General features: G+C 42.5%; 1 protein-coding gene across 1 annotated transcript; it reads right to left on the minus strand.

The window, feature by feature from the left end:
* Nucleotides 1–181: 181 nt before the first annotated feature.
* TEKT3 (tektin 3) lies at nt 182–27,996 on the minus strand. The gene is made up of 7 exons (XM_063113110.1): nt 27,418–27,996; nt 24,546–24,629; nt 17,930–18,000; nt 14,269–14,412; nt 12,000–12,222; nt 8,714–8,868; nt 182–398 (listed from the first exon to the last, which is right to left on the minus strand). The coding sequence occupies exons 1-7, from the start codon at nt 27,994–27,996 to the stop codon at nt 182–184; spliced, it is 1,473 nt and encodes a 490-aa protein (XP_062969180.1).

Below are 27,996 nucleotides of genomic sequence, written 5' to 3' on the forward strand. Positions count from 1 at the left end.
GGAAATAGTAGAAAAATTAAGATTTGGATACAAACAAAAGGCTTTAAAAGACAGGAGCTTGGTACATTTCTGTCATTATGATCCTTTAATAAGTGAATACACTTGCACTCAGTATGAATGCGAGACAGTGCTCGGGTTCCACCCGTACTCAGGAGCACCAGAACCTCTCCCCGAGGATTCCCTAACAGAAGCCGACCAGCCGGAGGGTGCTGGGGAAGCTCTTGCGAATGCCCATGCATTTTTCCTGGTCGATGTACAGGGAATTGGCTTTGACGGCCAGGTCATGCTCCAGGGTGGCTTTGGTGTGGACCAGCGACTGCAGGGTTTCCTCCGCCTCCTTCAGGCGCTGCTGCAGGGTCTGGATGGTGTCATCCACTTCGTGCACCTCGTTAACAAGGCTGCATGAGGGAATAAACGTGGTTAGGTCAGCAGAGGTCACACTCCTGCGGCCGTGCTTAGCCCAGTCAGGGGTGTGTGTAGTTACTGACTTCCTGCTGGAGATGTGGCTGCTGTGCTGGGTGGCACATGGAGCCCCAGCAGCACATGGGTTACATCAATGTCAGAACGACTTCACAGAGCAAAGGAAGCGAAACTATGCATAATCCTAGCATTGCACCAGGGCCACGCCCATTAACTGCACCCCATCATCCAAAAGGCAAACTGAGCGTGTTCTTGGGACACCAGCAGATTTTCATACACACCCATACACACACACACACGTTTATACGTATGCACCTACATGTATATAGTAAATATCATACTTTAAAAGGAAGAGGGAAAACAAACATTTGATATTTTTTTAGTAGCAAAAATGGGAAAAATTAAAACTAGACTTTTTTCCGTTGATTTTATCATTGACTATAATTAACAACAATTTATCATATACTTTCAGTTAGCTAGAAGGGACCATTTTGAACATTCCCAACACCAAGAAATGATAAGTGTTTGAGGTAATGAAAAAAGAAAAAAAGATCAGTGGTTGCCAGGGTCTCAGGGGAGGGAGGGAGGGATGAGCACATGGAGCACTGAGGATTTTTAGGGCAGCAAAACTATTCTGTATGATACTGTAACCATGAATACATGACCCTATGCATCATGCAGAACTCATAGAACGGTACAACACAGAGAGAGAACACTAATGTAAACTTTAGTTAATAATAATGTATCAATAATATGGACTCATAATTGTAACAAATGTACTACACTAATGTAAGATGTTAATAATAGAAGATCGGGGGGGGGGGGTATGTGAACTGTCTGTACTTTTTTCTCAATTTTCTGTAAACCTAAAACTGCTGTAAAAACAAAGTGTATTGCTTTAAAAAAGAGAAGAAAGTTATTTTTATAGTTGGGAAGACAGGGACACTGAACACTGAATTCAGCCCAACCTGTTAACATATCCTGGGAAGGGAGCAGTGAATGTGTCCCTGCTCCCAGCAGTGCCCCAAGGTAATGCCTCAAGATCCCAGCGTAATCATATTTGTAACTGTCAAAATCTTAAAACAATGTTAAAACGATAATGTGTCAAATCAGCTACATAAACCATGAAATGAGCTGCACTTCTAATTGTGGGGTGATGACGAAAACATTACACATTTTCATTAAGACAGAACGGGGACTAAGCTGTCATTGCTTGACAAAATCTGGCATCTCCTTCTCAAATTATTTTTAAAATATTATTTTAATGTTTGTTTCTTCAGTAATTAGTGGACCTCCTAAACATCTATTCACCATTTGGCATTTCTTCTGGAATTTCCCCTCCCTGTCCTTTGCTCATTTTCTACTGAAGTATGATTGTTTATCTTAGTTACTGCACAGTGTTCTTTAAATATGAAGCATATTGAATTTTTGGTCTGTCATGCTTGCAGCAGATGGTTTTCCTAATCTGTTAGCCTTTTAATTTTGCTTGTGATGCTTAATTATACATAAGATTTCAATTTTCAATATGGCAAATCATTTTTTCTTTAGTTTCTTTCACTGTATTTATATTTAGAAAGTCTTTTTCTTCCCAAAGAGCAATTAAGCTAGGGCTCTTTTTACCTACTTATTTGGCCAATAATACCCAAAGAATGTGACCATCTGGCACTCAAGAAAAAGAACAGAAAACAGGTTATAAAAGACAACAATAGCAGCAACTCACTTACTGACTACTTTCCCACATATTTATACACACACACACTATTCTAAGTGTTTTACGTGACTAGACAATTCAATCTTCATAGCAACACTATGCAGTAGAGATTATGTTTATCCCCATTTTACAGATGAGAAAACTCAGGTACAAGGAGCTCAGGTAACTCTCCTTACAGTTTTGCATGGAACTAACTACCCATCAGCTGCTTTTAGTTACCATGCTGCTCCCCTGATTCTGGTCAGTTGAAAACACAACTCCAAGTACATCACATTTTAACCAGTGTTGCAAAGCTAAAGTTTTCTTTCCTTTGGGGTTCATTTGTCAGCAGATTAGGGGTGCAGAAGTTAATTCGAATATACAGAAATAGGAAGAAAATCGTGGCAATGAACACATGAGGATGCAGACGTCCCTAGAGCTCGAAAAGGATTTCATGCCTATAGAAAATCCCCAGACCACATTAGAATCATTATACCAAGGCAATTTTATAGCTTCACGGAACTCTGCACCTGGAAGATGAATGTTAGCGGTCATCCAGCCCAGCTTCCTTGTTTTACAGAGGAGGAAACTGAGCCCAGGAGCTGGTGAACTGCCCTGTCCACAGGCCCACAGCCCACACGTGTTCCTAAGCCATGCTGGTGATCCAGGAAACTACGGAGGAAATATGGAGCCACAGGGGCCATCAAGAGGAGGAACTGGGTCCCGTTTCCTGCCCCCACCCTCCTGCTCAGCTCCTTGTGATAAAAGGGCAGGAGCAGAGTCCTGCCAAGTTGGCTGTGGCACACTGGACTCCGCTGGGTGAGACCATCTTATAATCTTTGTTCTGTTTGTAGTCTCCAAAGTGCAGCATTGCCAGACAATACACAGTATGCCCAGTTAAATGCGAATTTCAGATAAACAAGTAATTTTTTAGTATAAGTATTTTTTTTTAATTGTGGTAAAATGCACATAACGTAAAATTTACCATGTTAACTCTTTAAGTGGACAGCTCTGTGGTATTAAGTACAACCATCACAGCCATCCATCCACAGAACTTCTTTCATCTTGCAAAACTGAAACTCTGTGCCCATTAAACACTCTCTCCCTATTTCCCTCTCTCCCAGCCCCTGGTAACCACCATTTTACTTTCCGTCTTTATGCATTTGACTATTCTAGGTACCTCATATGAGGGGAGTCATACAGTGTGTGTCCTTCTGTGCCTGGCTTATTTCACTCAGCATAATGTCCCCAGGGTTCATCCCTGTTGTGGCATGTGTCAGAATCTCCTTCCTTTTTATTGCTGAACAGTATTCATTATAAGTATTTTTACTTAGCATAAATATTTTTAGTATAAAATTCCACGCAATATTTGCAGTATACTTATTTTAAAAAAAAGAATTCATTGATTATCCAACATTCAAATGTAACTGGCCGTCCTGTGTTTTAATTTACAAAATCTGGCAATTCCACCAAAGAAGCCAGTAGGGTGTCTGGCACAAAGTGGGCTCTCTCAGAATATGAAGAAGTCAGAAAGAACAACGATTCTTCTCAAAACCCCCTTACACTCTCCTTCTCCTAAAGGACAAACTGTAAGCGTTTTTAAGGAGATGCACCCAACCATCAGCTGTCATTTAGGCTGGGTGGGGGCACAAGAGGGCAGAAGAAGGGACTCTAATTTTGTATTCCATATAGATGTGTATTATTTGAATTTATTTTATAAGTGGAACGTCTCCCTATCTTACTTGTGAAATTAAACAAAAAAAAAAAAACTTGTAGAAAAAAGATAAGCGAGACAAAAAGTTTGACATACAAGTATAAAGCAATAATTTCTTCATCTCATAGCGAGCAGTATCATGGAGTAACAGAAGGAAACAATGCTAATGTCTCAGATAATGGATGCTGTAGCCACATGATGGACTACTATGCAAGCGATATTTTTTAAAGGAAATTTGTACTGGCCATGAGAAAAAAAACTCACAATATAATGTTGCTTAAAAAGTCAGGATCTAAAACTCTCACTCAACGAACCATGATTACATTTTGTTTATGTGCCTGATGGCAAATACAACAAATTGCTAACTCTGGTTTTCCCTGGGTGTGTGGAGCATCTAAGTTTATTTTTATTTAATTTTCTTTATTTTATGAGTTTTGTACCATGAACAAATACGACTTAAAGGCCAGAAAGAAGATAAACATTTCTCAAAAAGTAAACGTAATTTCAAGCAACTTAACTCTCTGTAAGCTTTCCGGGGGGGTTATCTGAATTGGCCAACTGACCAACGCCACGCCGGGGCAAACGTCTCCTCATCTTGCTCAGAGAGCACAGAAATTCAACGAAGATGGTCTGGAAACTCCCCACGACCACCTTCTGGGCTCACCCTCCCCGTGGAAACACCAGTTGGTGGCTGACCCAGGACTCTGAGGGTGGCAGAGGTGGGGAATGAAGCAGATGTGGTACTCCAGGCCACCTGCATGTCCCATCTCAGGCAGTAGTGAAGTCATCCTTGCAGATGCTGGACCCAGAAACCTTCCCCATGTCCCCGTATTCCAGCGTTCATAAAACCCTGTTTTTCCTGTCTTCCTGCCTTCCAAAGAGCCTCACCCAGCCCATTGTACCCTCCCCTCTCTGAAGACACATTCTCGAATGTGCTGTGCTTTCTCTGACTTCGGGGGCCTCGCCCTTGCTGTCCCTCAGCCCAGAACGCCTTAACATGGTCTGTATCCTACTAATTTCTGCCATCCTCAATTCCCAGGTGAACTGACACTTGTTTGGGAAGCCCCTCCCTTAACCCTAGGACTAGGTTGCTTCCACGTTGTGTGTTCCAAGAGGACCCACCCTTTCATAGCACTCAGGCACGGGGATCACTGCTTACTAGTCTGCCCTGCAGACTATCACCTCCACGGAAGCAGCATCCATACCAGGTGGCTTTACTCAGGGCTGTGTCCCCAGCCCCTCCTGCAGTTGACAAGCATGCAAAAAACACTTGTTGGATGAAGACCAACTGGCATGTCCTAGGTGAAGAAGGCAGTTTGGGGAGGTAGGGAACTGCCCAAAGGTGTGAGCCCACAGGATCTGCCAAGAACAAGAACCAGACCCAAGATGATGAGGAGGAAGGCAGGCGGGAAGGAGCCTGGGGGGAGCGGCTACTAAGCCACCTGCAGCCAGCCTGTGGGGGGAAGGCCCTGATGAAGCCCCCACGCAGGCCCATCGAGCAACAGCGCGGTGGGGACAGTCCACACCACGCAGCGGCCCTCATCTCACACGCTGCACTCCGTTTTCCCTTCCAGTGGGGAACGAGGGAATTAAACCTTAAGTGCCAAAGTTTCATTGGGTCGGGGGACAGTAAACACAAAGTCTGAGAACTCATCTGAAAGCATATTTTTTGTTGCTGTTTAGATCAAGTTGGATTAAAAAGAGAGCCTTTTTTAAAGATCCCAGGGTATAAAATATCACTACAGAGAAACAGATCTTCGGCGAGGCTTCTGCAGATGGCTGGTCATGGGGTTATGAGAGAGGGTTGTTTATAATCACCCAGGCCTGCCTCTCATCTCCCACCCCTCCCTGACTTCAAAAGGAACCCTGAACCCTGATGTAGGAGACAGAGCAGGGTGCTATGTGAGTCTTTACTCCCCACCGCCAAATACTAGTCTAGTGGAAAGAATACACGTTAAAATATCAATATTAAAAAAGTGAATTCAAGATACACAGAGCACAGGCAGGGAGTCCTTGTTTGCCCATGGCTACGTGAGCACGGCAAGGGGGCACCTCCCTCAACTTCAGCTATTAGAAATACACTTTTCATCACCTTCAAGGCCACATTTCACCCCAGTTTCCTTGTTCTTGGCTGATCGCAGAGAGCTGTTCTGCTGAAACCATCCATATACATTTTTTTTTTAATTACAGAACCGAGAAACCTTTTGCATTCAAATATAAATAAAGCTACCATGGTTTTTTTTTTTTTTTTTTTTTTTTAAGAAACGATCAAGATTATTTAAGTAAAGGTGAGCCTGGTCTGGCCTGCCACCAAAGACGCTGAGAATGTTTAGAATCACTTTTAAGAGAACCCGTTTAGAACATTTTAAATGAAAATAAAAGTCTTGAAATGAAAACAGCAATTTTTCTCAGTCCCCACTCCCTTGAGTGTATGATCTTTATTTTTTCTGAATCTGGACAGCCCAAAGTTTGCTTTCAGGGTGATCAGTTTAAGAAGGAAAATAATTCCCTTCCCCAATAATAATTCTAAATATTTTTGGCAAGGATATTTTAAGAAGAAATCCTGACAGAAACAAAAGTAGGTTTTGTCCTAAAGTCAATAAAGAAGCAGAGGAAATAGACTATGAAGTCGATGGGAAGTAAAAGAAAAAGCAAATTCTGTTTAGCTGGGAAGGAGAAAAAAAAAGAGTAAAAATCATTCAGCTTCTCAGAAGAAACTATGAATGCCTCACTGTTTGATAAAGACAAAGCCACAGTAGACCACTACTCAAAACCCTTTGTAAAAGTAGGGCTGTGTTTGTCTGATGGAGGACTGAAGAATTTATTTATTCCCATCTCTACTTTTGATGACTCTGCAGAAATTTCTGGAGAATGAAACTTCAGCTCAGCTTCTGCTAATAATATTTGCATAAAGTCACCATTCATGATCTAATCCTTACTGGCCAAGCAGGTGTGCTCTCACTGCCAGGTTCTTTTGAATCATAGACACAAGTCAGGCTGGCTGTGCAGGGGCCCGTCCAGCCTCTGGAGTGGAGAGCAGCTTAGCCTAAATCATGAGCTGCGAGCTGTGTGCTGCGTGTGAAGAGGGGTTCTATGGAGCCCACTTTGAGAAACGTGCAGCCTGGGTGAACACCTATGTGGCTACGGTATCAACAGCAGCTCTACTAGGAGAAATGCAGCTACTCCAGGAAATGAGGGCCATGCATATATATTCTAAAGCGTGCTTCTTCATAGCATCCAACACAGGCAACGTGCATGTTATACGTGTAGGGTGTTCTGCAACAATGATCTCTGTGACCCTCAGTTTCCTCCTCTGTGTGAGCGAGAGATGAGGACACAGCACCAGCTTTGCCGACTCATCTCACATGGGCATCGAGACGGTCCAATGAGATGAGGTACATGACAGGGGGATGGTAAAAGCATTCTACAGTGTAAACATGGGGGGAAGCAGAAGCCAGCGGTTGGTTGGGTTGGATACAGCTCTGCAGTGACACAGGCAGCGTTTCAAACTGTGTCTCTCCTTCCTACCACTAGCCGTGACCTGGGCCACACTACTCAACCTGCTCCTGCTTCAGTTTCCTCATTTGCAAAGTGGAGAGAATGAATGAGATACCTCAAGTGCTTAGGACAATGTAAGATCAAGAAGTGGTAGCAGCTATTGTTACCATCACTTTGTCAACCAATCATGTTGTCATTATCTTTATCATTGTCAACATCATTGTTGGCCTCAGCAGGATCCCCCTCTACCCTCCCCCTCCAGGAAATCCACTGCATCAAACCACCCCTTATTTCTTCGGCAGAACCCAAAGCAATTTTATCCTGAGGGTAACTCCTTCCTGATGACAGGGAATTCTATCTTGCAACCAGGTATCTCCTCGTGGCATCTCCCCACTGCACCCGAAAGGCTTTTGGAGTTCGCACGCTGCCCCTTTGCTTCGCCAGTTGCTGTCAGTTTGATTCACTTCTGCATGGAGGGTTTCGTGACTTAAGAATAGCTACGATGTCATCCGGCAAGAAAAGGAAGACTGGCAGGTATTAGGAAATTGCAAATGAAGCCAAAATGTGGCAGGGGGTGGGGGAGGCAGAGATCCTGGCCAATTCCTTATGAGGCCATCCTAAAAGGAATCTTTAAAGTTAAAATAATAATCAAATTCATACAGTGTTTAGCACAGTTTTGTGGAAGCAGACCCCTCCTACCGTAGACACGTGGGGGCTGTGTTGAATGCAGACCAGCTGTTTGTGATTTCTGCTGGGAGCAGAACCCACTGCAATGAGCCTAAATGAGACCCTCAGGGGTCTCAGAGGCTCACAAGGATGGTCTTAATGACAAGAGCTGATATTAAACACCAAAAGCAGTCACTAAGGGCAAATGAGTGTACAGGGGTCAGAGGAATTGGGACCAAAAGCGACTTTTCTGACAAGTTTCCCCTACGCTGAGAAATACACAGGCCAGCAGCCTGCTGCTTGTGAGGGAGGTGTTCTGGAAACCAGAGACTCCAGGGAAGTGCAAAGGAAGCCAAACACCACCTCGGCCTCACTGAATGAGCTAAATGTTCAATAGCACTTGTGTGTGTGTAGTATTGATGTCATTTTCTTTTTTAAAAAATTTATGGTAAAATATACATGACATAAAATCTGCCACGTTAACCATTGTTGAGAGTATTAAGTCTGTTCACACCGTTGCGCAGCCATCACCACCACCCACCTCCAGAACTTTTGCATCACCCCAGACTGAAACACTTACCCATTCAACAACTCCCATTATTAACACTTTTAGAGAAGGCTCCTGCACAAGGTGTTGGCAGAAAGCACCTTTACGAAGATCCCAGAGCCACAGCCAGGTTGGTGGGTTGTACCAAAGAGAGCCCAGCTGTCCCCTCCCCGCTTACCGTAACTGAGCCATGTCTCTGCAGAGTTCTATGTTCGGTCTCCGCGTTCGCTCGTCCAGTCGGGTCTGAGCCACCTTCAGGAAGGCAGATTTGTCTTTGATGGCTTTCTTGATGGATTCGATGGTCATTTCAGTCTGGAAAATCTCCTGCAGGGTCTGTGACGAAGAGGAGCAATTAATCGCCCAAGGCTCAGTGCTGTCCCTAAACAACCTGCTTCCTGCCCCCTGCCCGTCCATTTCGTGCCAGCACCTGCCTCGCCCCCTTGGATGGAGAGGTCGATTCGCTGAGAGCCTTGTTCCTTCTCAGCCCTCTCCACCCTGGGAACGTGCAGTTGTGCAGGCGCTGGCTCCAACCTGCTCTGGAGAGCCGACTGTGTGCCTCTCTTCCCAGCTCTGGGTTCAGTGACCTCATGTTGGTAGCTTGAAATCCACATGAGGGTGGAAGTATTTACACCAGGGAAATTGGCGAGTGCTACACATCAGCCCTGCCACCCAGACTGCCAGTTGTTAATTATTTGACAGCACATTTAGTGTATAACTCTAACAAAAGTGAGGCTGTGAGGGGTGAGTGGCCCGACCCCCCTCCTCACATCTATCTTGTCTATCTTCCTGCTCTCTCTTCCTTTTAGCAGAGGATTTACCTTGAAGCTCATCAGGTTTAAGGTTCAGGGTGCCTCACTTCCAAGGCAGGAGCCCTGCAGTTTTGTATTTCTGATTTTGTACTTTTTTTCTTGAAGAGGGTCCCCCAAATTGCATAAACCTGCCTCTCTCCCTGGTTCCTCACCTGCAGAGAGCCCCCGTCCTGTGCTCAGAAAGCTCTCCCTTCCCCTGGGACCCAGACCTCTTTGCTCCCATATCTCCACAACCCCCCATTACTGTCCCTCTTCCTCAGCTCCTTTCCTGTGGCCAGGAGACACATCCAGTATCACCAAAATTTTTTTATTTTAAAGCCTCGTGTTTTTACCACCACTGTCCCATCCAATCTCAGCTGGGTCCTCTCCAGTCAGTCCTCTGCAGGTGCTCTCCTTACGTTCACTGCCAAATGCGTTCAGACATGGCCTGTGCCCACTGCCTCCTCTTCCCGCCCACCTGGTCTCCTGGGGGCCCCTCTATTCTGTCCCTGGCCCTAGTGCTCTCATAAAACTGCACCCTCAAAGCCAACATCGAGGTCGTTCTGATACCTCCCTCTCCTTAAAACCTCGCCTTGCTTCTTTTCTCCAGACAGCTGCTATCCTGACTCCTCGCCTTTCTCTCTAACTACTCCTTATTCACCTCCAGTGCAGGGTTTTGTCCTTGGCTGACTTCTCTGCTATGTACTTTCTCCCCTGCAGAGGCTTCATGTAATCACACAGATTTAGCACTTGTATCATCCAGGAACTCCTAAATCTGTCACGAAAGTTTTGACCTCTCTTCCAATCTTTCAACAACCTGCTAAATGTCATTATACTGTTCCTGTCACCAAGGCCTTTTTCAGATGCTACCTACTCTGTGAATCCATCCCTACCTCTTGACAGTGGGGAAAACTGCTCCTTCTGTTAACCAATGCTAACATTCCATCTCTAGTTCCAAAGGGTCCTTTCTGCACTTTTCTGATGAAACTTACCATCTTCTATGTGCATGTTTTGTCTCACTCTAAGACAGGGGACAGCAGGGTCAGTGTGGCATTCCTGTGTCGATACCTCAAATTCCTTAGCACAGTACCTGGAATGTACTTGTTAGGGACTGAATTGTGTCCCCTCCCCCCCCCCAACATTCGTATGTTCAGGTCCTGACCCCCAGTACCTCAGAATGTGACCACATTTGGAGATAGGGTCTCTGTAGAGGAGATTAAGTTAAAATGAGGCCATTAGGGTGGGCCCTAATCCAATCTGACTGGTGTTTTTACAAGGAGAGGAGATTTGGACACAGACACACGCGGAAGGAAGGCCATGGGAGAAGACAGGGAGAAGGGCCATCTACAAGCCGAGGAGAGAGGCCTCAGGAGAAATCAACCGTGCCAACACCTTGATCTCAGACTTCCAGCCTCCAGAACTGTGAGGAAATTAATTTCTGCTGTTTAAGCCACCCAGTCTGCAGTACTTCGTGCATGGCAGTGCTAGCAAACTAACACAGTAGTGAATAAAAATCTGTTGACAAAGGAGCTCTGTCACATCAGTCTTCTAAAAGGCCTTCCAAATGGCTTCGTACTGCCCAGTGGAGAGCACCTGACCCCACTAACTTTCCCAGCAATGTCTTCTACTTTGCTCCAACCCACTTCCCAAGTTTCTCTCCCAGGATGAAAACAGTCCACGCCAGCCACCCTGGTCTCTCCACAGACCTGAACTCAGCCTCTCACTTGCTACCTCCAAGCTTGGTTCGAGATGTTACCCCACCCAGAGTGCTCGCTTCTCCCTCCAAACCCAGAAAACACTTTCTGTATTTGTTACTTGGCAATTGTCCTGAGTAATTTTCTATTGTTATTAACCGATCATGAGCTTTCCGTACGTGTGCATCTCTTCTCCACAAACGTAAGCTCCCTGGGAACAAAAACTACATTTCATGCTTCTCTCTGCCCTTCACGGTATGCAGCACACTAATAGTTACGGCCTAAAGAAGGCACCACAAGAAGGAAAGGTGAATCACTGCAGCCTGGGATCTAAGGTAATATCACCTTAAATCAACATGGCTGACAACGCAAGGCTCTTCAAAGAAAGAAACGGAAAACTGCATGCGGCATAATCCACAGAAACAGCAAGAGTTACAAGGCTCCTACTAAGGAAGAGCTTCTCGTTTACCTTAAAACATACAAATTCTGCTTGAAACTTTCATTTATTGTCATGGTAAAACGTTTAGGCTTAGAGCACTTTAAAAATTTCAATATCAGAAACACTTTGAACTACCTAATAGTTTCCTGTATGGGGTTTTGTTTTCCAGAAAAAGGGTCTGAAATAACTTAACAGAAAACATTCCTACCATATGTCCTAATAATAAATTCACTTCCTAGTTATATACAGTGATTCATTAAACTTTAATAATGATGTTTTTGTTTCTATTAAATACTAAGAACCTTTCATTCCACAGTGCACTTTCTGTGTTCCAAACACCAGTGGAGTCCAGTTTCATTTTGACACCTGGCTGCCCGATTGAAATAAATGGTATGCTTTGTACTGTTTTTAAATTTTCTTACTCTGTATGGTGAGGAGGTCACGCGCCTTGTGGTGTGTCTCTGGGACTGGTGAGAGATTTGTGGTCCCAGAGCACCCTGCTCTGTCTGGTCAGCTGAGAGCTACCACCAGTGGTTGATTTACCTTCGCTAAGTGAATCTGGATCTTATTCTTAGCATCTGCAGTCTCAGCAATGCGATTGGTGAAAGCCACATTCACTTTGTTGAACTGATTCCACATCTCATTGGCAGTCACAACCAAGAGGTTTTCAATGTCGTCTCTTAGCTTGGCAGAAGCTGCCCGTTCACTCTGGGAGCGGAGAATATTGTCATCCGTAAATTTGGCCCAGGACTCAGGCACCGAGACCCTGAAAAAGGGAAGTAGAATCAATCAAAGTTAACAATGAGGAATCAGCCCAGATGGTCTGTAGACAACCACTTGTCCTGAGAAAGGGAAAGTCCCCAAGTCACCGATGCTAGCTTCATTGACAAAAATGTAAATATCAGAGCAAAATTTATTTTAAATGTTTCTTAATTGTTCCTTATTTTACCACGAACCAATTGTCTGTAACTCCAAAGCCATAAACTAACTCTTCTGCCAGTTGGGGGGGCTGGGGGGGAGATGATTAATGAAATGTGTTATAATAATAATAATAATAAGCATATGAAAAAACGTTCAACCTTGGGAGTAATCAAAGAGGTACTAATGAAAACAACAGCATAAGAAGAACCCCTCGTCGGAACAGCAGAGTTAAGAGTGGGATAATTTGCAGCGCTGGCGAGTGTGTTTAAAACAGATGGTCTCACATCCTGCAGGTGGGGAGGCTGAGTCGGTGCAGCCTTGCTGGAGAGCAAAGAGGCAACGCAAACCAGGAGCATTTCATTCAGGTGTGCACAGCCCAGAAATCCCACTTCCAGAGGTGTACAGTCTAAGGACATAAAGTACCCATAGACATGTATGCGAAGATAACTCATTTCAGCAATATTTATGTCAATCCCTTGGAAATCAGAAACAACCTGAATGTTCAAAAGTAAAGAAAAGTTTAAGTGAATTACAGTACCTTCAAAAAAGGAATCCATAGAGCACACACACTCGTGCTGCAGGAGAATATCTATTGCACAATGTTATTAATATGTCAGGAAGTGAAAAATTAGGATACACAAAGAATATGTGTGTAATAACATTATTTAAAAATACAAATCTGCACCTAGATGAGGGTTCTTCAAAAAGATTGTGGAAAGATAGAATTAAAAGAGAACACGAATCTTTTGTGAACATTTTGAAGTACCTTCGCATGTGTGGAAGAATAATAGAGGAACTAATGGCAAATTGTTGACACCGAGAGTCTACGTGGTGGGCTTAGGAGTGGTGTTTTGCTTGTTGGTGTAATGAGATATTAAATGACTGTTACTATAGACTAGAGGTTTTAGCTCAGGCTTTGATAACCCAATATACCACCCTAGATGCTCTGTCCCCTGACATTCTATAAGAGATGGCTAAGCACTCCCACTGGAAATAGAGAAAGGCTTTTAAAGGGCTAAGTGGTCAGAGTGTGTAGGTTGATCCCAGCCCACCTCCCACCCAAAAGGAGGAAAGGAAGATTCTTCCTGTTCACCTCAAGCCAAGTAAGAGGCATTTCACGGGGACAACTTAGGACATACTGTCTGAATCTGATTCACACCCGAAGAATTTACAAGTCCAAGTTGGTAACTGGCACTGTGCTTCTCACAGGAGAGCCCAGTGAGGGGGCTGCTTTGGGGTTGAGCAGCCCCACAGGAGAGAATGCACTTGGGGGGCACTTTAAAAATGGGACAGGACATGACTGTGAAAAGGAGTAGAAGGGAACTTTTTGGAGTGGTGAAAATATTCTATATCTTGACTTTGACCATGGTCACATAGGCATACAAATTTGTCAAAACCCATCAAAATGTACTTTTAAACTGGATACATCTTCATAGTATGTGAATTTCACCTCCATCAGGTTAATTTTATTAAAGGGAGTGGCTGGAAAAGACCAAGAGCCCTGCCCAAGACTGCACCCAGGGGCCTGGCGGGTTTAACAAGCAGTGGTAAGACAGACATTAAACTGTTTTCCAGCCTGTATCCCAGAGTCCAGGACATCTAATACACTGGCAACATGTGATTTTCTTTGTGCTTGTCTGTGTTTTTCTAGGTTCTCTGCATCAAGTGTGGTTATTTTCATAGTAAGAAAAATAAACAACAAAAATTCTTTTACAAAAGAACATAGGACACAGTCGTGGAGGCCTGACCGCAGAGTGCCCTTGCTTAGCTGTCCGAAGCCGGCGTGTCTCACCCACTCCACACTTTCTGTTTTAAGCTGTCAGCTGCGTCACTTGGAGAGAGAAACATTAAGTGACGTCAAGATCATATAAGTGGCATGTGCCTGACTTACGTCGCATCGACCCTCTCCACTCCACGGAAGTAGCTGATGCCTTCTGAAGTGTTGCGCAGGTGGTGGCATTTGTCGTCGATCCGGTAAGCCATCTGCTTGTCACTCAAGTCCTTCTCCAGCTCGTGCTGGGTAGCTCTGTTAGCTCTATAAGACAGAGGAGGGGAATGGAGCTTCACATTCAGGTGACAATTTCCTACAGGGACGCTGACTGCCCTTCTACGCTGGGACACTCTCAGTCTTGCTCTCCCGATCTCTCCCCCCTCATGCAGTGCTCAACTTCTCAACCAAAAGGAGCATCCTCTGGAGGCATCCACACATTTGAGTCATTAGAACCCTACTCCTGCCCTGTCCACACGTCCCCTTCCATGGGTGGGTGGAAGCAGGCAGGGCAGGTGTAGATAAACAGGAGTCCTGGGGCCCACCTTCCGCACACACCCAGACTGCTCCAGGCAGGACCCAGGTGTAAAGTAACCTGTCCTTAGCTGTACCTTCCTTTCCATCTTCCTTTTCCTCTTCTACATCCTCACCTGCTTCTCCTCCATTCTTAGAGTATAATTCCCCAGGAAATTAGGAGACAGTTATAGCCGACCCTTCCTCCATCCCTTGGTGACCTGCTTGTGGTCACGCAAGGAATGGGAAGTTTGCCAGGAGATATAAACCAAAGGTCAAAGTCAACCTCCAGGGCAGGAGTTAGAGAGTGCTTGAGCAGAGACCAGGAGTGGGTGGCCCACCCAGGGTCCTGTGCTGGGAAGGACTTGATGAGCTCTGAGATGCAAGGTCTTCCCTACCGTGCCGGGAAGAGAGGGGACTCACAGCTCACAACCAAAGAGACAGGCCCAAGGCATGGGTGACAGATGACCACATCATTACTCATGGAATAGTTCACTCAACAAATAACTACTGAGTGCCAGCTCTACGCCAGGCACTGTTCTGCGAGCCTGGGCTGCATCCACGCACAAAGCAAACATCTCTTCTCTGAGGAGCTCACATTCTACCAGGAGGAGCAGATGATGTAATGAACAGGCAGTTTATGTGGTTAGAGGAGCGATGCAAAAATTACAGCAAGGAAAAGAGGACCAGGAGGGTGAGTTGTGATTTTAAATAGGATGGTCAGGATAGGTCTCCACAGGTGACACTGAGCAACGACTTGAAAAAGGGAGGACGAGATCACACACGGCCTGCTGCACATTGGAAGGAGTCGGGTTGTCCTGGGGGTGAAACTGGAGACCACTGACTTACAATTCACAAGAATCATTCTGATGCTGGGCTGAGCAGAGTCTCCAGGGGCCAGGGAGACCCCTCAGGAGACCATTGCAGGTGAGGTCATGCTCAGGTGTGAGATGACAGTGGCTTGGATCAAGCGGGTAGCAGTGAGGGAGGGAAGATGTGCTCGGATTCTAGATATGTTTTAAAGATAGAACCAAGAAAACCTTCTATGAGACTGGACATTAGTGAGAAAAAAGAGCCTAGTCTGAGTCATTGGAGTAATGGAATTCCATCAACTGAGGGGGGAGGCTGAGGGGGGTGGCTAGGGGAGAAGACAGAAGTTGTTGACACACTAAGCTCAAGTGTTCGTTAAACATCCAAGTGGAGATACCAAGTAGGTTGTTGGAATTTGGGAGAGGTCTATGCTAGAAATAAAAAGTTGGGAATCATTTGCACGCAGACAGTATTTGAAAAGGCAGGATGACTGAATGATTCTAATCATTTCTGCATTCCCAACACCTAAAAATGGTCTTGGCTTAGAGGAGACACTCAGTAAAAATTGCATCAAATTGAATGAACTCATTCTAGCTGCAGGTTCCCTTCAACTTGGACCGTGTTCCCAGGCAAATCACATGGCCTAGCAGAGCTAATTTTTTTAATTTGTAAAGCGGGAATGGGGTAGCAGCATGCTAGTGATCCATGTCGTGTGCACTCTAGTGGCAGCACATGCCAAGGGTGAGCCACGAAGACGTGCTTCCCCTTGCTGCTCCTGTGCTTCTAGCCTCTTGCCCTAGGTCATCATGCTGAAACTCTGGGGCTGAGGCCCACAGGCTTCCTCTGTCAGGCTGACACCCTTGAGGGGGTAGGGGCTGGCTGGACGCCCTGTCCTCAGAGTCCCCTTGGTGAGGCATTTGATGCAGGACCCCATCAATCTGTCCTACAGCCAAAGACAGGAAGAATCTTGACTGCCATGCTGGGGCCTAATGAGATTCCATTTGCAGCTGAGATCCCAACTGAAGACTTCATTGTTGCTTCCCATGCAAGTGGAGTTGAAATCCCTCCTCCCATCACCTTCACTGGACAGAGCGTAGTGGCCTCCCACAAATCCTGGAGAAGCCATCCCAGCAAACAAGGTAGGCATTTGCCCACTGTATATTAAAGGAAAGCCACACTCCTTAAAGGATCACCAAAAAAATTCCAGACAAGTGCACGCACACAGACAGAACTTTCTGCAAAGGCCTGCGATACAGCCAGGAACGAGGCAGCTTATAAAAGGGATTGACATGAAGATGAGCTGCTCCCGGAGGAATGATCTAGACCAAGAAGAGACAAGGACACCAAAGGTGGACACCAACAGACTTTAGATCATGAAAGAAAATGAGGATTAGGAACTGGACCAGAAGAAAACGGAACAGAAACCATACTTTGAACCACACTAAATTGTGTTTCTGCAATTCCTAGGGAGCAAAACTCAGAAATTTCTATTGCACTGCCCTACCTCGAATACGTAACTAAAGTAAACTGCACAGTTAAGCAAACCATGTACAATCAGTCATCCTCCACTAATCTTTTTTCCTGTCCTCACCAATTTCTGAATTAAACTCTTCTGATCACAGCTTGAGAGATCTCAGCATGCAAACCTCACCAGGCTTCACAGTATTGATTCTGATGCAGAGTGGGCAGACTTACAAGCAGTACAATACTTTCATATCACTCATTCCTTTGGGCGTACCACACACTATCTTTGACATTAGTGTAAGCATACCATCAATCATTTGGGGTGCCATATTCGACACTGCCTCCTCTTAGGGCAGTAACCAAATGTACATTGATCTTTCTGTTCATGTTAGGCAGTAGGTTCAAGCCAATCCTTTTTCTATGCTTACAGCTCTTATCATTGCTTAAGACCTTTTTTTTATTATTATTATTATTCTGTCTCTTTACTGGTCCCCTCTCCCCCAACATAAACATTGCCAAGAAAAGAAAGCCAATGCCCTTGAAGAATTCATATTCTCATGGGGAGTAGGATGAGCAAACAATTACAGGGCAGTGGGATGCAGTAAATGCTACAGAGGTGTAATGAGGGGAGGCTGGGTCTTTAAGGAGGGATGGAAAATAAACATATCACCGAGCCACAACTCATTACTTTTCCAACTCTTCGGGATGAACATATACAAGGCAATCTCTTATCAAAGAATAAAAGTCTTTTGAGCCAAAAGATGTCTTAGACATACTCCAAGTGAGGGTAGAAATCCTTACCACAGCATCTCAGTTACTTATTTAAATAAAACGTTAAAGCAAGTACTCCAAGTATTCATCTTAACCTTTGAATGAAAATATGTGCGTGTGCCCGTGTGTGTGCGTCCTGATAAAAGCTAAGAGAAATTTGCACGGGAGGCATGAAAGTATAGTTCAGTGATAGATTTCAAATTGTATACAGAGGTAAAGCTCTTACGCAAGTTGGGCGATCGCCTTATCCAAATGCAGCTTCATTCTTTCTTGACAACACAGAATAACATCAACTTCCTACTCAGTTGAAAAGAAAAAAACACATTAATGTTTTCATTATTGAGTATAACGTCCAAAGTCAGCAATATAACAAAACATCAGTGAAGATGAACTTTGTTTCTTGAAAAATTGTGAAGTTAAACAATGTTATTTACCTATATGCCCATGATACTGCAATCTAAATATTAGACTAAATATTATAAGGTGATAGGGAAATCGTATAATGGAACAAGTTGACAAATGGTTAAAATTTCAGGATTTTTCTCTCTTTTTATCTTTGTTTTTAATTGAAACAGTAAAAAAAAAAAATACCAAAATTCTGGTCATGTGCAAGGTCAAATTTAAATGCATGGCTTCTTCTGTAATGGACAAAGGAAATCAGGGAAGGAACAAAACGTAGCCAAAAGGAGCTTCTCTCTGGCAGTGCACATAACCTCCAACAGACCCCGCTCTTTGGTCCAAACGTGCAGGCTGACTTCACCTTGGGCGGTCAGCCCTCCACCTGTCCTGCCGGTGTGCTGCAGCCCTGCCCCTGTCCCCATACAAACACCTGTGTGAACCATGCCTCTCCACCTGACCACAAACCTAGCGTTTGGAGCTGCTAGGATGTCTGAACTATCCCATAGCATGTTGTCTCAGAGATTTTTAAATCAACATTTACTTCCCTCTGAAATTTATATTTACATTAGAAGATTTTGGAACTCAAAATAGCACCAAAGCATTTAAAAGTACACATAATCATTGTTATGTTTTTTTTCAGGTGAGAAGTGATCATACTATACAGACTATTTTGTGGCATTTTAGACTTAAACGTTTTCCCATGACATTGAACAACACTTTAATGAACAACATCAATAAACATTTAGACACCACCAAAGGGTGTTCCTTCTTCCAAAGCTTTGATAAGTGCAGCCAAATTGCCTTTCAGAACAGCTGTACCCATTTGCAATGACGAATGAGCATGTGTTTCTGTGTCTTGCACACCAAGCGGTCCTCTCAATCTCTGCCAGTGTGATAGAACCATCCCCTCAAAAACCCAGCAAACCTCAGGCTAATATTATGAGTTTGTATTTGTTCATGTGCTACTCTACTTTTTCTGTTGTTTATTTTTTTACTGTTATAAGGGTTCTTAACATATATAAAATTCAATCCTTTCCCATCATATATGTTCTATTATTTTTTATCAGTCTGGCCACTTGCTAAACTGTGACCAAAGGCAATTTATAAGCTAACAGTAATACTCATAATACCCACCTCTCTAGGCTGTTGGCTAGATAATTATGTGCCTAGCTGATGGGAAATGCTCAGTAAGTGGTCTTATAACGTTGTAACATGGGCGATCAGCATGACTTGAGAACTTAATCCTCGTGTAAGACGTGGGCTCCACTTTACTCTCAGCTGAGGAATGTAGCCCACATCACAAGAACATTGATTTCTGACCACAGACATGGACTGGTGCTGACCTTGGACCCTGACCCTGAATTGTGGATATAAAATCATTTCTTGGATATCATTATTAACCCCAGACCCTGCTCGCAGCAGGTTGAGGCTGCACTTGTGGAAAAGTGGGCAAACTTCCACAGTCTAACAGTTGGAACAGGCTACAGAAAACAAACTCTGAAAATCAAACTGCTACTCTGAGTTGAACCTAGCTAATGGTGACTATCATCTATAGGAGCAGGCACTTTGTTTCTATATACAGTGCTATTTAATGATGGAATCATCATCAAATATTCTCATATTCCCACTTATCCTTGAGTTTGGTAAACAGAAGTGTTTCCTTTCATTAGCGATTTACATTCTCAGCACTCACTCTGGAGACCATCAAAGATGACCAATCAACTGCCCTTTCCAATAGGGCTGGTTATGAGAAGCCTCTGGTCCCACAGCCTGTTTAGAGGTGGAAACCTAGGTGAGGAGGGCAATTCTTATTGCTGTGGTCAGAGCCACCCAGGTGTTCTTTCCATGCTGGCATCAGGGTTCTATTATATCTCAGAGCAGGGGCTATGCTAAAATGCTGAAATGTCTCTCCAGCAGCAGGCGGGACATCTTTGGAACTTGCTGCCTGCAAATTGTCAATCACCCTGAGGCTAAAGTGCTTTTGCTTTCTGCTTCTGCAACACGAAGGAGAGAAAAGCCACTTGTGGGTAGAAAACTGGCCAGCTGGGGCCAGGCCCAGAACCTCAGCCTGAATTCTGATCCACAGTCCCAGCCTGCGTCTCAGAGCGGGGCCAGGGCAGTCTGCATGCAGACGACTCTGCAGGTTCATCTGGGTTCCAAGGAATTAGCAAGCATGGTCTGGGAATTTCCAAGAAGCTGGTACCATGATTGATTCCCCAAGAAAAGCCATTCTGCAAGAGTTCGTTGAATATCACTGATTGAATGCAATAGTCAACAGAATTCATGAGAAAATATTTCGTCAAGCCCATGGTTTTCAAAAGTGGGCCTTTTAAGGCTATGTCTTCTCTTTGCTAATGTTTATTTAGTTATTCTAAAAATTGTGACCCAATTTAGTTAAAAATAAATAGGCTAATGTCACTACCTTGAGCAAGCTACAAGATACATTCACTACTTGAATTAATTGGCAATGACCAAGGCACCCCCTCAGTTCCTAACCGTTACTCTAATTGCAGAGCCATGGTTTTCTGAGGTAAAGCAAGCTTTGCTACTAACCTAGAAAGTATAAACCTCTAAAGCAATGGTTCTTGTTTTTGAAAAACAGCTTTATTGAGATATAATTCACAAGCCATATAATTCACCTGTTTAAAGTCAATTTGCAATTCAGTGGTTTTTACTATATTCACAGAGCTGTATAACAGTCACCAGAACCACATTTAGAACATTTTCATTACCTCCGAAAGAAATCGTGCACCCATTAATTGTTACCCCCAATTTGTAACCCCCCAAAGCCTCTTTCTCTTAGGCAACCATTAATCTACTTTTAGTCTCTATTGATTTCCCTGTTCCAGACATTTCATATAAATGGAATCACAGCATATGTGGTCTTTTGTGACTAGCTCCTTTCTCTCAGCATCGTGTTCTCGAGGTTCTTCATGTCACTGCATGTATCGGCACTTCATTTCTTTTTATGGCTGAATGACATTCTATTGTATGGCTATAATACATTTTACTTATCCATTCACCAGCTGATAGGCATTTGGATTGTTTCCACTTTTTGCTGTTATAAATAATGTTGCAACAGGCATTCATGTACAAGATTTTGTGTGGGCGTATATTTTCTCTTCTCTCGGGCAGATATCTAGGAGTGGAATTACTAGCACATATAGCCACTCATTGTTTAACCATTTTCCAAAGTAGCTGCATTGTGTACATGCCTACCACCCTGTGTGAGGGTACCAATTCTTCCATATTCTCACCAACACTTGGTATTTTCTGTATTTTTGATTTTCTGTATTTTAGCCATCCTACTGGGTGTGAAGTCAATCTCATTGTGATTTTGGTTTACATTTCTCTGATGATTAATGATGTTGAACATTTTTTCACGTGCTTATTGGCCATTTGTATATCCACCATGAAGAACTGTCTATTCAGATCCTGTGCCCATTTTTCCATTGGGTTATTTGTCTTTCTAAAAAATGTGTTAACAGTTATTTATGTATTCTAAATACAAGTCCCTTATCAGATATACGATTTGCAAAGATTTTCTTTTCACTTTGTTGATAACATTCTTTCAAGCACCAAGTTTTTAACTCTGTTGATATACAGTTTACCTATTTTTCCTTTTGTTTTGTGCTTTTGATGTCATAACTAAGAAACTATTGACTACTCCAATGTCACAAATATTTATGCCTATTTTTTCTGAAGAGTTTGACAGTTTTAGCTCTTACATTTAGTTCTTTGATCTATTTTGACTTAATTTTTTCATATGTGGTGATCGGAATACACCTTCATTCTTTTGCATATGGATATCCAATTGCCCAGGCACCATTCATTGAAGAGACTATTCTTTTCCCATTAAATTGTCTTGGCACCCTTGTTGAAGATCAATTGACTGTAAATGTGAGGGTGCATTTCTCAACTCTCAAATTCTATTCCATTGTCTACCTTTATGTGAGTACTACCCTGTCTTAGGTATTGTAGCTTTGTAGTAAGTTTTGAAGTTGAAAAGTGTGAGTCCTCCAAATTTCTTCTTTTTCAATATTATTTTGGCTATTCTGCCTCCCTTGAATTTTCTTATGGGTCTTAGAATCATTTTGTCAGTTTCTACAAAAAAGTCAGCTGGGATGTTGACAGGAATTGTCTTGAATCTATGGATCAAGTTGGAAAGTATTGCCATCTGAACACAATTAAGTCTTCCAATCCATGAACATGGTATGTCCATTTATTTAGATCATCTTTAATTTCCTTCAACATTATTTTTGAGGCACTTGTTCTTAACTCTGCTTGTTCATTAAGATTACCTTGGGAATATTTTCAAAATAGTAATGCTTAGTCCCCACTCCAGATTTGAATCAGAATCTCTGGGTGTAGAACCCAGTCACTGATATTTTTAAAACTTTTGCAAGGTGATTCTAGTGTGCAGCCAAACAATGGAAACACCAAAGTTAGCCAAGTTTTAAAATTTTTTTTTTCTTGGAAATACCAGTGTGTTTGTGGGCAAACTGATTAAATTAGGCTATTAGAACTGGCTTATAATTTACTTAATACAGAAAATGCCAGGATCAGTAAGAACGAAAAGCCAAGGGACAGTTGCTGGTGAATTCCTAGTCATTTAGGATGACAGAGGAGGTGACAGGTTATTTTAAGACTTGCAAGATTCATCAGAGGCTGGAAAGAAGAAACAGCGAGCAGGGTCCCATTGTTGCAAAGTGATTTCATTCAGGATGTCCTATTCCTAATCACTGGTGCATGGCAGTAGGGATGGTGGCTTTTGCAGAGTAGACTGCATGTGCTCTCTGTAATGTCCAAAGCTGCCCTGAATGAGAATATAATTTCAACTCAGATTTCTCTCAGAGAACCAGACAGTAGAGGAAAGGAAAGAGCAAAGAAAAAACTTCTGATAATCATCACTAATGTAACGGGTCACCGAAAAACATTGAAGACAATGTTAAAGGGGAGCCTTGAGGACACATGAGGATAAAAATACTCTGTTGACCTGGTTGCTAACTCATCATACTTACTTTCTTACCAAGGACTCATTTCTCACCAAGGACCAATCAAACAAAAGCAAAAAGGTGGGACCCTGCAAAGCTGGTTCAGGGATAGAAAAGATGGATTCACTGCAGCAGAAATTCTGTGACTCAGGGAGGGGAGTGAGGATGGGAGGTTAAGGGGAGCCAGACAATGGAAGGCCTTCATGGATTTTCTCCTGTAGAAATCAAGGAGTCAAGGAAGAGTTTCCAGCAGAAGAAAGAAAATGGTGGTAACGTGTAGTAGAGATCCAATTAAAACTCAGGGAAAGGAAAGTGTTTGGGAATTTCACATTAACCAGCTATAAAAGAGAGCTGGAAACTGACTGAAGGGGTGGTGGAGACAAGGGCCAGCAAGCCAAGCCACGGTGATGAGAGAGCAGCAGAACCATCGATAGAAAGGATGAGCAGGCATCAGGGTAGAAGAAAAGTTCACTTTTAGGCTTCATGAACATGAACGTAAAAAACAAATGAATTACCAAAGTAAGAAAAATGTTTGGCAGGCACTTTGGGATGCAGAACTAATACTTAATAAAGTGTCTGGGCTGAAGACAGGTATTGGGAAGGGCCTCGACACATGATAGCTTAGATCGTAAGGAATGGCAGAGATCTTACAGTAAAAAGTCTAGGAAGCAGAGGTCAGAGAAATTAGAACTAAATCGTATTTAACTGGAGGAAGGTGGAAGACAGATTAGTGGGAGAATCAGCAGAGTAAAGCAGATAGAACTGTAAGTGTCTGGGTGGCAATTTGGCTATACATCAAAAGCTTTCCAAATGCATATATCCTTTGAAATAATCACAAGTACATACAGTTATTAATAATAATATTTTTGTACACTGCAGTGTTATTAAAATAGAAAATAAAAGGGGTGAGACAGGGAAACAACTTAACTATACAACAAGAGAGAACCAATTTTTAAAAAATTAGAGCACCTTCCCATATGGAACACTGCTTAACCATTAAAAATAATGTCTTAAAAGAATAGCTAATGATGTGGAAAAATTACTCCAACTATAATTGTAAATAGATAAAGTGCTATTCAAATTTATAAATACAGTATGATTCTAATCTTGAAGACATGTCTGTGTGTCACTGTGTGAGGTGGGTGACGTCTACCTAAGCATGATTAATAAAAAAACTGAAATACACCAAAATTAACAGTGATTTCTTTCTAACAGAGCTTCAAATGATTTTTACCTTTCTTTATTCTTTTCTGTATTTTTCCAAATTCTCAGTGAACATGCATTACTTCTGTAACCATGAAAATGTATCTTTGCTAAATGCTTTAAACATCGGATGTGATAACTCTTCACTTATAAGTGGTTTTCTATAACATTTTTTTTATTTCCACATATTAAAACACACGTTTACAATTAAGCTTCTTGGTTTAGAAGCATTTCCCCCATATTTACCGTCAGCAGTTCTTTTTCAGCTTCATCGTGAACTAGATCGATTCCCATTCTTTTCTCTCGATGAAATAGACATTCTCGGGCTACCTGAGATACCCAAACAATAGAAAGGATTAATACAAACTGACCAGAGTCGGTGATAAGCATTTCTTATAACTCGTTTCAAAAATGAGTCATTAGATAACTCCCAACTCTTCAAACCATTTTGTGGAAATCGAGCCTGAAAATGACCATGACAGCTAAATAATCTCTGCTGCTAGGTAAAAGGTTAAGAGTTAGCTCTTCAAGTATTTTGAAAATATTCCTAATTTGGAAAGTTGACAAAATAAAGCAGATGGTATCCACGTGATCACCACAGATTAGCATCTAAGAACATGACTTGTCATTCATTTTTTCAAGAGGGATAGTTTAATAACGTGAAACAGAGTCTTTGAGATGTTTCCAAATATTTTCTACTGGGAAGAGCAGGGAAGAAATGAATGACTATCTTTAAAGACATCAAAATACCAGTGTAACCACAAACCCAAGCGATTATTTTCAAAGTGCCATTTATTGTTTTTCTAATTATAAGAATAACATGCCTTTATCCATTAAAGAGAAAATATCTTAAAAAGTAGAAAATGTGATTTACCCATGCTCCTTTTACTGTTTTGTTTGTTTGTTTTAACAAATGAACGTTATAATGTCCTTACAATCTCATATTATGCTTTTTAGAAATGACATTAAATAATAGACCCGAGCCATAAAATGTTCTTTGAGACAAAGTAGGTTAATGACTCCAATGGAAAACAGCTTAGCTTGCTAACAATAAATCATGTATGAAAGGACATTATATAGCTGTTAAAATGCTTTTTTCAAAGACATGGGACTGCTGTATAATGTTTAACTTTTTAAAAGCATAAAATTTAGGGCCGACCCCATGGCTCACTCGGGAGAGTGCGGTGCTGGGAGCGCAGCAGCGCTTCCGTGGCGGGTTCGGATCCTATATAGGGATGGCCGGTTTGCTCACTGGCTGAGCGCGGTCACAAAAAAGGACAGAAAAAAAAAAAAGCATAAAATTTAACAGTACATACACTGCAATCCAGTATGATATTATTGAACAAAATCTTTGAGTGAATAACTTTTAATAGTATGATTTACATTTACCAGGATAAAACTTAGTGGGTCAAGGGAAACTGATTATTTTAACATATACTACCAAATCGCTTTCCAGGAAATTTCTGCCAACCCACAGCCCCACCAATGATAATATGAAAGTGCCCACTTTCTGCTATTTTTCCAGCCCTACATGTTATGAGTTTTCATTATTGCAAATGTGATAGGCCAAAGATGATTACTTTATGGATTTAATTTGTACTTTACTACTGAATTTAAATATTTTTCCTTATATTAGTTCATCATCTGTATTTTCTCTTTTGAGATGTTTCTGTTTATGTGACTAACTCAAATTTTAATCAGGACCTTCTGATACTCTGTTGACAGTAAACGTTCAAACACACAGGAACATCTGGACAAAAACTGCAGAAAAAAATTCAGATTAGAACCATCTCACTGAAAGCGGTCATCACTGAAAAGAATTCTAAGAAACTGAATCACCTCTGGAAATTAAGCAAGAGGATAAGTGACTCTCATTTTAAGAATACTTTCAATCCTTGAAGGCAGTGGGGGGCGGAAAGGGCTCTAAATAAACCAATAATCCTCAAAATGAGCTGGGGCTCAGAGAAGATGCAGGAGCCTTTCTGATTCTAAACAATTCATGATGAATTAGTCCGAAAAGGCATCAATCAGTGTACTATCAGCCTCTCTCGGGATTTCTGGGGGTTTTGTGTATTTGTGTGGGGTTTGCACTTAGTCGGGAGGGGGTGTAATTTGAAGTGACATTGCACAGGGGTCCCCCACAAACTCCTCAAACCACCGGACTTGCAGCTCTTTGATTCCCTAAACTCTTCTACCACAGATGTCATGGTAAAGACCTACTGCAAATGCTCGTGGTATAGGAAATAAGTCATGCAAACATGAAGAAAAATGATATTAGTTATGATCATCAAAATATATACAACTTCTAAAGTAATTTCTATAATTTCCATATCTTCAAATATGGAATGTCTTGTTCCGATGGTGGAGGACAGAATGGGGTTGGAGGCCCCATCACATGGTCAGAGAATTAGAGGTGAGGGGACCCACTCAGGAGCCTGGTCAGAGGCCAGCAACCAACTAAAATGCTGCCTCCATTACCATGGCAACCGGCCTAACTTCAATCTTATTATTTATTTATTTATCCATTTCATTTATTCATTTATGTTGGCAGCTGGCTAGTATGTGGCTCTGAACCCTTGACCTTGGTGTTATCAGCACCACGCTCTACTGAGTGAGCTAACCGGCCAGCCCCCATCTCTCTACTTAATCAGACTCATTCCATCTCCTAAAATGGTCTCAAGTGGTAATTTCACTGTGCCCCAAAAAGGGTTCATAACATATACACAGGAGGTATTTCATGAAATGGACTAAAAGAACAATTTTGTTTTTCCTCAAATATTGTTTATCTTAATCCAGGGACAGCAGTGATCAAGCAACTTATTTAAAAGATTAAAAAAAAGCATTTTCCCCTAAAACATCATGTGTCCTAATGGTATCCCTTTAATTAACCTTCTTTGAGTTGCATTCAGAATTCTTTCTTAATGTGGTTATTCTGTAATATGTGTAAAAATGGCAATGATTTTGCCATTACGAAATTTACAGTTACAGATTTACTGATGGGGGGTGGCATCTACAGGTAAAATGAAACCTAATTCAATATATAAATAACATCAGGAACTCAACCAGTGGGTTCTACTAATAAAAATGCAGTGCCTTTTCTCCTAAAATCTTGAGTCACCTGAAGAGGAGCTTCCGTCTCCATCAAAGCCCTCTCCAATCTTTTCTTAACATCAGTAAATGCATTTGTCTCTCCAATCATTTCATCCAACTCATGAATGATTTCAGATTTCCAAAACCCTATGTCATTGACGCGTTCTCCCAAATTTTGGGTGCAGTCTGCCTGGGTTTTTCTTGTTTGCTGATATTTGTCTTGAATCAGGCGAGATGTGTCTACTCTGAGTCTCTCTGAATTATGTCGGGAAGTGCTGGACTCTTTATAGTTGGTTAAATTGGACCTGTACCAATCATCAGGAGTGTATCTTGTGAAGAAAGTGGTTCTGTTGGAAACAAAGGGAAGCATGGTGCTCTCAGACACTCTCTGAGCTCTGGTGCAGTACGGGGCCAAGCTCGGTGAGTTGGAGGCTACTCTGTAGTATGTGCTGGGTCTCCAAGGAAGGCTCAAGCTATGGGTCAGATTGTAGTGGGGGAAACGGTCCCTGTAGCTCGATGCCATGGTGCTGATGGCTGGTAGGAAGTTGGTTGGTGTTGGTCTAGGGTGGGCATAAGTTGCCGTTAAAGTAGAACCTAATTGCTCCAT

Source organism: Cynocephalus volans, chromosome 10, assembly GCF_027409185.1.
Source record: "Cynocephalus volans isolate mCynVol1 chromosome 10, mCynVol1.pri, whole genome shotgun sequence".
Taxonomy (NCBI): Eukaryota; Metazoa; Chordata; class Mammalia; order Dermoptera; family Cynocephalidae; genus Cynocephalus; species Cynocephalus volans.

What these genes read in the sequence shown, in the direction of transcription:
- TEKT3 (XM_063113110.1), bottom strand. Translation starts at nt 27,996, where the DNA reads ATGGAGCAATTAGGTTCTACTTTAACGGCAACTTATGCCCACCCTAGA. An exon ending in GTGGAGAGGGTCGATGCGAC is followed by an intron (nt 12,223 to 14,268) that starts GTAAGTCAGGCA and finishes TCCCTTTTTCAG; the next exon opens with GGTCTCGGTGCCTGAGTCCT. An exon ending in TCCAGATTCACTTAGCGAAG is followed by an intron (nt 8,869 to 11,999) that starts GTAAATCAACCA and finishes TCTTCGTCACAG; the next exon opens with ACCCTGCAGGAGATTTTCCA.